The sequence below is a fragment of the Lates calcarifer genome, linkage group LG8 (genome assembly GCF_001640805.2).
Source record: "Lates calcarifer isolate ASB-BC8 linkage group LG8, TLL_Latcal_v3, whole genome shotgun sequence".
In the NCBI taxonomy this organism is placed as follows: Eukaryota; Metazoa; Chordata; class Actinopteri; family Centropomidae; genus Lates; species Lates calcarifer.
This window is the reverse complement of record NC_066840.1, coordinates 20,329,742-20,338,555: the sequence shown is the minus strand read 5'-3', so window position 1 is coordinate 20,338,555 and position 8,814 is coordinate 20,329,742. Positions and strand designations below refer to the sequence as shown.

At 38.9% G+C, this 8,814-nt stretch overlaps 1 protein-coding gene across 1 annotated transcript; it reads left to right on the top strand.

Moving 5' to 3' along the window:
- The first annotated feature begins 1,127 nt into the window (after positions 1–1,127).
- Positions 1,128–6,888, top strand: lrit3a (info leucine-rich repeat, immunoglobulin-like and transmembrane domains 3a). Its single transcript, XM_018679383.2, is given in 6 exon segments — positions 1,128–1,243; positions 2,617–3,083; positions 5,347–5,652; positions 5,853–6,684; positions 6,686–6,785; positions 6,787–6,888. Coding segments are annotated over 6 exon segments (1,923 nt in total).
- Positions 6,889–8,814: the final 1,926 nt, after the last annotated feature.

Sequence of the window (8,814 nt, the reverse complement as noted above, 5' to 3'; positions counted from 1 at the left end):
TGTTTCAATGAAATATTGTTTACAAATCCAAAGCCAAGGAACAGCTGATTTGATTTGGGGGTGACGCAGACACAGAATATCTAACATTTTGTACCTAAGACTAAGGAAAACAAATTAAGATAGAGGCTAAAGCCCAAAACTGTGTCTGTAAAGTCACAAAATCTATTTCAATCAAAATGTAAATGATAAGAATGATGTCACTAGCTATGACATCAAGATGGAGGACTGCCTAATGGAGGTTTGAACTCTCTGAATGCGTTTCTTATTGACCCATTAAAGTCAACTCTTGTTTTATACCCAAGCTAAACCAATGTGTGCAGAAAATATGAAAGAGATACATTACTGTAGACCTGTCATCTGCATGCAGGCTGAGTTTGGCCCCTACCTCAAGCCACTGGTCCATCCAGTCAGGTGATAAATCACATCCAAGATTACACTTTGCACCCTGGTGCCAGACAGAACTCGCTCACACATCTTACATATGGCCTCCAACTCAATAATACATTTACATTCAAGGAATTTCTTGAGAGTTAGAGGGACTTACATCAGAGTGAAAGTACATAACAACACTGAATCTAGAGTCTTCTTATATTAGAGGCAGGTTAATAACAATGGGCCAAAACCACTAGAATAGCTAGAATTAATAAGAAAAGGTGACTGGATACAATGAAACAAGGGTGGTCTGAGCTATACACACTGTGATTAAAAAAGGTTTTGCAAAGCGTCTCACAATGAAAAAAAGCAATGGCATGGTTGTGAACTGAATGGCTTAATAAAGGCATGGCTGGATCACGTGAGGAGAAACCTCCAGTTAGCTGATTAGCGCCATGTCCAAATGACTGGTCCTGCCCCTTGCCTGCCTGTAGCTTGCGTGACCCTGTCAAACCCAAGCAATCCTCCACTAATCCCGTCCCCCCCTCCCCCATACTGTCAATCTGACAGGTCACCTGTACTGTAATTAGATCTTCAGCCTGTGTACTGTTGCTTCTTATGGACTTTGAAGACTCTTTTCGTTATTTTACATTTGTTTTTTGGGAAGGACACTTCTTCAGGTTCTCAATGAATCCTGATGTCTTTTTTCCTGACCTGTCCTCGATCTGAGAACTTTGGGTGCATACAGTGAAATCATGCGTCGACTTCTCTGTGTGCATCTACTCCTATGCTGCCTCCATATGGCTCATCCGTTCTGTCCGTCCCAGTGCACCTGTGTCTTTCATGGACGTGCTGATGGAACTGGAACCAGGTAAGAAAATTTTTTTTGCTAATTTACACACACTTGGTGTCTGTTGGCAATTTAGAAAACAAAAAAGGACAGATAGTTTGATGACATTTGTAAAGAAGTTGGTCTTAGTTTAACTTTGCTTTATTGTCACTTACAAAATACTTATTAGTAAAAAACATCCATGCTATATATTCATCTCAGTGTAGTTTTACACTAAGACTGTGAGACAGTTTTAAAAAAAAGTTTCACACCTTTTCAGAGTCTCATTTAGCAATGACCCATTTAAATGAGCACAACAATAAATACTGCAGCTCTCAGACTGCCTGGTGAGTGATCCATGTTAAATCAATGGAAAGTTACGGGGCACATTTAAGAAGTTATATTTACATTTACGTTTAGTAAGGAGTACGAAGCTCCAAACATTTTCAGCCATCCAGCTTCCAGAGGTGTGAGTTAAAAACATTTGCAGTGGGACTGGAGGATCAACATTTAACTAAAATGCAGAACCATCCATTGTACTGTAACACTCTACTGTTACCAGTGTTATTAAAATAATCTTTGAACTAGGCATCTTGAAGACACCGAAAAGAAAGGCAAGTTTATCCAAATCCACCTCAGTGTAATTTGCACAGGTGGTTCTGGCCTGTATTGACATAATATACATTCCCTGGCATGCTACCAATCCATTTATCCCTGAGGAAGACCTAATTGCCACCTATATAATTAGTCACATTAATACTGACCCCTATTCCACAATGCATCTCTCTCTTTGTGGGTTAATTTTCACTGAATAATTAGACAACAGAGAAAAGGTTGATTTGGGATGATATGTGTTGAAAAAAACAGGGAAAGGGTTTCTGTCAAGATAGTGATACTCCTGTAGCTGACATTATAGGTATCAGGGCACATGCTCTGGTTCAGAACTTTTGACATTATCAAAGGAACAGTCAAGGATAAAAGTCATAGCTAAAGTTTTTATCCTTGTAATCATGTGATGCTAATTAAACTCTTATTGAAAGGTATTCAAAATTTTATCCATGACAGCAACTTCACTGACATCCTGCAGTGGATGTCAATCCACATGATCAGTCACCATTTATAATGACAGAGATTAGTCTGACCTGACATCTAGGAAGTGCCCACAAGATGGACTACAGTCATGTGAGAAAAGCATCCCACATCATGACAGAGAGTCTAGATGAATAGATGGATAATTGTATGGACAGACAGAGATACAAAGATAATTATATGTTGTAGATTGATTGTTAATTCTTTGAAATGCTCATCTGCTGGCATCACCTGCTATCTTGCAGGAAAAGTTTGTTTAAGTGTTACATTTAGCTTTTGTTTGTTTATGCTCAAAACATTTTAACTCATTTATCTTTCTTTCTCAGATCTGTGCTGTGCAATGACCCCGACATGTCTGATATCCCTGTCAATGTCCCAGTGGATACAGTCAAACTTCGTATTGAGAAAACCACTGTACGCCGAATCCCAACAGAAGCTTTTTACTACCTGGTGGAGCTACGGTACCTGTGGATTACTTACAATTCCATAACCTCAGTGGATACTGGGAGTTTCTACAACCTCAAAGTGCTCCATGAGCTGAGGCTGGATGGAAATATGATCTCCATCTTCCCTTGGGAGGCTCTAAAAGAGATGCCCAGGCTGAGGACACTGGATCTACACAACAACAGACTCACTAATATTCCCACTGAGGCTATCCCCTACCTCCTCAACATTACATACTTGGATCTATCCAGCAACAAATTAACAACCCTGCCCTCTGATCTCATGGATATCTGGCCCCCTTTTAATGGGCTACCCATCTCTACTAATGCTTCCCAGAAGATTGTGTTAGGTAAGGAGAAAAGTTTCTCTGGCTTGGTTTTACAGGATGTATGGGCCAGGGCAGGACACTTTGGGGGCCCTTTTGTAATTACCTCAGGATTCTCCTTCCATCACCTGCTAATCTAGCCAGAGTTGTTTGGACTGACTGAGACCTGTCCTGGTTGTGACTGCCAGGACACAGTCAAATTAGCTTATTCTAAGTAGTGGCAGGGTAGACGCTTAATTTGTATTATTAATGTATTGCCCTAATTAACTGTTCAATGTTTAACACAGAGCCTCTTGGCTATCCAAGCTAAAGTCAAGTTCAGTGACTGTGTTGCACATGTACTATATCTCCTGTGACCATGCAATGTAGTAAACTTACAATAGACAACAGAAAACATTCATTATAGAAGTTTCTGAAGGCAAGAAGACCAAATGTATAATCATTGTGAAACACCACTGTAAATGGCTTGTCCACTGCAGCTTGCAGTGCTGCAGTAGTGCTAAGAAACATAAACCAAAGAAACAAAAACAAATAAAGGCCTAAAGCTTTGTTTTAATTGCACAATATACCAGCCAGCACATTATCAGGCAATAATTGCTTAAATTACACTATTATTAAGCATAGATGTGGAATTTAATTTATCTTAGCCAAAATTGGTCATTTGCCTAGTAATTATGTGATGAATAATGTCCAGTTTTGAATTCAGAAAAATAACTTTCTGTGCATCCTTAACTATTGTGATGATTGACCAGAGAAGATCTACTTCCATCTGAAAGTTACACCAACTGCACAAAAATGTATGAAATGAATGTTCTTAAGTTTTGTCTAAAACAAACAGTTACAACCTTTTACTTACTAGACTGTGTTCTCTCTATCTCTACAAAGGATTACAGATATTTAACAGTGTAGCGGAGTAGTGTTACCCATTTTCAGTCTCAAACTCTCAAACTAACAGTTATTATTAAGTCAATGTAGTTGAACAGTATAAAGTTGCTGTGGTCTGAAAAAAATATTTGATATTTGTAGCCTTATTATGTTCAGCATCTTAATCAGCTGTTGATATTTCCTGTTATATTCTTATTAATATATATACTTTTTGTTGGGTGCATTTTTGACTCACATGTAAGTGAATGTGTGTTTGCTGTATCTGTGTAGCATTGACAGTGGGAGGGATATAGTTAATAAGCTAGCTTATCCGTGCCACAAGAGCTGGCTATGTGTACTGGAGCACCTGAAGGAGAAACAGGATTAGGTGGTAGGAAAACAGGCCAGGCACAAACAGATGACAGCTTCTTTAGTCCATCCTAAAAGCTTTTCCCGATCGAATTTTCTTTACTGCTTTGAGCAGTTTCACAACAATGTTAATTAAAGTATAAATAAGTGTATTTCAGAATACAGAAACAAAACATTTAATATAGAGTGGACATACAAAAGAATTACACTGACAAGTCTATTTTCAGTTTCTTATAAAAAACAACTCTGATAGGTTCAAAATGAACACATGGATTATACTGTGTTAAAGTTGTTAGTGACCTACTAATATTTTTGCTAACTTAAAGGCTAATGGAAAGAGTGTGTTGCCATAAACTGGAGTAAAGCCAGAGGCAGATTAGGTGCTTTGCCACTGTTAAGACAAACTAATCTGGTTAGAGGGCTTTAATATGCACCAGTACATGTGCTTACCTATTGTGTGCAGCAGGTGCTTACAGGAAGTTGTAGAGTTGTTCACAGGATAGGTTCACTTCCGCACTTTTTTTTTAACATCACGTCATGGTGTTTAAAATTATGTGAATTTTCACAGCAAAAAGAAAAAACTAATGGTGGTTGATAAATACAGCTAACCTACATGTACCAAAGCAGTGTCTAACCTACCTCAGAGTACACATAATTAGAGGTTTCATTTTTATTTTTTTATTTTACTGGTTTGCTCTGCTTCCATAAAATGGGAAAAGAAGCAGCACTTAGTATAGTAGTATAAAAACTGCCTTGACTACTATAATCCATTTTTAAGTAGGTTTTCTCCTAACTTTACTTCATAGCTCAAAAATCACTGCAGTTGAGTCTGCTAGGACTGAATGTGAGTGAGTCATTCTACAAATCTGTCTCCCAAATCATCTTTCAAACTATAATTTGCCTCTTCCCCGCTCAGCATCCTCTATCCTGTTCATTATATTCAACAAAAATACCATGGCAAAGTAACATGGCATATAAATGGATGCTGTTTCACACTGAAATGGTATGAAACAGCAATGATTAATTATAATTTGTCTTATGTTTTCATCTTCAGGGCTCCAAGACAATCCCTGGTTCTGTGACTGTAAAATCTCCAAGCTGATTGAGATTTCCAAAATGGCAAACACACCAGTGGTTTTCATGGACCTTTTCCTGACCTGCAGTGGACCAGAGAATCTGGCTGGTGTCCTTTTCCAGCGTGCTGAACTTGACAATTGTGTAAAACCATCAGTCATGACGTCTGCAACCAAGATCACATCTCCCTTGGGCAGTAATGTTCTCCTGCGATGTGATGCCACAGGCTTACCGACACCAACTCTTTACTGGGCAAAGTCAGATGGGTCACCAGTCAACAACACAGGTATAATATGTAGGCTCTGGAAAGTCTAAGCATTTTAAAAAAATGCAGTTTTCAAATTTAGTGAGACTTATATCTTTAGTAACCTTTATATTGTTTGTAAACTAAGCAGGAAGCATTAAACTATGAAGATTATAATCCTTCTGCAATGGCAAAGCAGGTTGGTAAGACTAATCAATATTGACTTTTGTGTTCTTCTACAGTCCAGGAGTCACCTGGAGAGGGCATCAGATGGTCCATCATGAGCTTGCATGGAATACTGTACAAAGATGCTGGGAACTACAGTTGCCAAGCTAAGAATGTTGCTGGCAACACAGAGGCCACCATTTCTGTCTCAGTCGCAGGTACCATCAGTACCACCATCGCTCCAGTGAGGCCGACCAGCGTAACTGGACCAACCAGCCAAGGCACAACATTTATTCCCACAACAGACATTCCCGACTTGCCTGCTGCAGCAACCACAGTTCTCCCAAGAACATCAACAACCGTATCTGCTGTCGTTAAGAAGCCAAAAACTACTCCCAGCAATAGTTTACAGAAAGGCTCATTCAAACAAACAAAGACACAGCAAGGAAGCAATGGGAGAAAACTTGCAGCAGATGAAAAGAGCAAGAAAAGTGATGTATCAAAGACTGTGAAAGACCTAAAGATTGTGGAGGAAACAACTGATAGTGCAGTGTTGCTCTGGATAGCAGATGGATTACCAAATGATACACCACTTACAGTTGTATATTCACCCTATGGTGAGGATGACATCAAAAGGACAGAGGATACTAATGCTGGCAGTGGAAAAATGCTCCTAGAGGGACTGTCATCTGGTATGAGGTACTCAGTTTGCCTCATAGCAAAAGGCAGTGATGCTGGAAAAGACCCTTGCATTGACTTCTACACACTGGACAATGTAGAAGATGGTGGGCAGAACCAGCTTTTCATCATCATAAGTGGCATTGCCTGTGCTTTGGTTTTGCCTCTTATTGCTCTGCTGATCTATAAGATTCTTGCTCTTTACTGCAAGGGACGAAAACACAGCTTTGGATGAGGAGGAGCTTGAAAAAGAGAGTTATGTCAAGTTTGAGACAATTTCAATGAAACAAAGAACTCTGAACTCTCACCCAAATGAGCTCTGGGCAAGGAGAGCGAACCCATGACTCAGAGCGAATGCTGCTGTGTTCCAGGTCTAGCATCGACTCCCAGATGACTTATAAGAGCGACAGTTCCCGGTCAGAGTATCTGTGTTGACGTCAGGAATCCATGGCCAATGCCCATATGCCACATTAGAAATTCCTTATATGAAATACTCTTTATATGCCTTTTATGACACTGATAATATGTTAACTATGAAATCATTCATAAATCTTTATAAATATGTATTCAATTTTTTCACATCTGTGGGGTGACAAAGTACTGACTTGCTGTAATGTGATGGTTTAACACATTTATTATCCATTTTCAATCAACTATCAATTTATAAAGATTTATATAATGATTTAGAAAAGCTTAGTTGACAAGAAAACATTCCCTGGATGTTGAGTGTAAAAACCCAATCAGATCAGTCAATGACTGTCTGATATTATTCATGCCCTTATCTATTTTGGAGCCTTATATTTGATAAAGAAGTTTCAATAGTTGTCGTTACAGCACAGCACCTTTGTTGGACTAAATTATGAATAGTACCATACAAAGAGCCTGCCACTTATATGCATGTGGTGTTCAATGTCATATTCAATGCCAAAGTTGAAGTGTCAGATATGAATCATGTGGTGGTGTCAAAGAAGACCCATTAACCACTCCCCATCACATTTACAACATCATTGTTGCTTTAAGCATCAAGCTGATTGTTGCCTTACTGGACGAGAAAGCACTGTCAGTGTGTTTGATAGAATATGTGACTCATCTTATAAACCTTGCCAGTTTCTATGACTTTGTGTACGTATTTGTCTATAAATGGGGTTGTACATTTGTTTTTAATAAATCATTAATATGAATGTTGTATATTTGTGTTGTGTACTTGTGTATTTCTACCATGTTATCTGAATAAGGGAGGATTGCTTCCATATAAAATAGGTCACTGAACATTATTTTATAAAGAATTTTCCTAAATGAAAAAAAAATGTCCGTCAATATATACCAGCAACTCTCCAATACACCAGTACACAAGTCTAACGTCTACATCAACAACACAACACATTTCTGTAAATACTAAAATGATGTCAGGTTGTGATGGCAAAATTCAATATTAACACAGAAATCCATATTATTCTCATTTTTGACCTGCATCATTTTTGTTTCAGCCATAGTCTTTCAGACTTTTTCTCAGCAGAAGATTGTGTGTTCTTTCTCGGCTTCAACAGGTGAAACAAAATCCAAGTATTACAATGCACACTATTCTCCATGTAGTAGTGGCCTCATCATGCTATGCTCATCATACACCATCTGCGTGTGTACTTGTGTTGCTTGGGCAGAGGCACACAGACACTATGAAGAGAAGAGTGCCTTTAAGAACTGCACATTAACTTTTATGAATCAAACACAATATTTGAAGTGAGCATAGAAATGAACAGAGACATATCACATGTGCTCACTCAGTTATGAACCAGAGCAAGCGTGTTCATCCTGAAAATCAATGGGTTGCAGTTGTCACGCTCTCCGTACATCTCAACAGGCATTGCCATAAATCCCGATAAGGAAAACTGTTCCCATGGATACCTCTGTGCTGCCATCTGTATGAGCCTACAGCAAGAAGTAATCTCTAATGCCAGCTGTGCTGTTATTATGGCAACGGCCAGGCTGTTTTAACAAACAGAATGAATGGATGGTAGACATCGATGGGCTAGGCTGTTAATGATAGATAAACTATGACTGAGCTGGAGAGACAGTCTGTTAATGAATCTATTGTTTTGTCTATCTGTCTGTCTTTTTCCTCTCTCTATCCCCTGATCCTCTTGCCTCTGAGAGCTATTTATCCTACCTATTACACAATTTATCCATTTGATATAGAGATATACAACAGATTTCTTCCTTAATTGAGCCACAGTTGCCACTGGGCTGTGGTCCATGAAAGCAAATCCAGACAAGCCAACTGGAAGTGAGACACTTCACTTCCTCTAGACGCTTTACAGTTGCATCACAAATCTCCTGGAAACCATGACTGGTGCCATTAAAGGA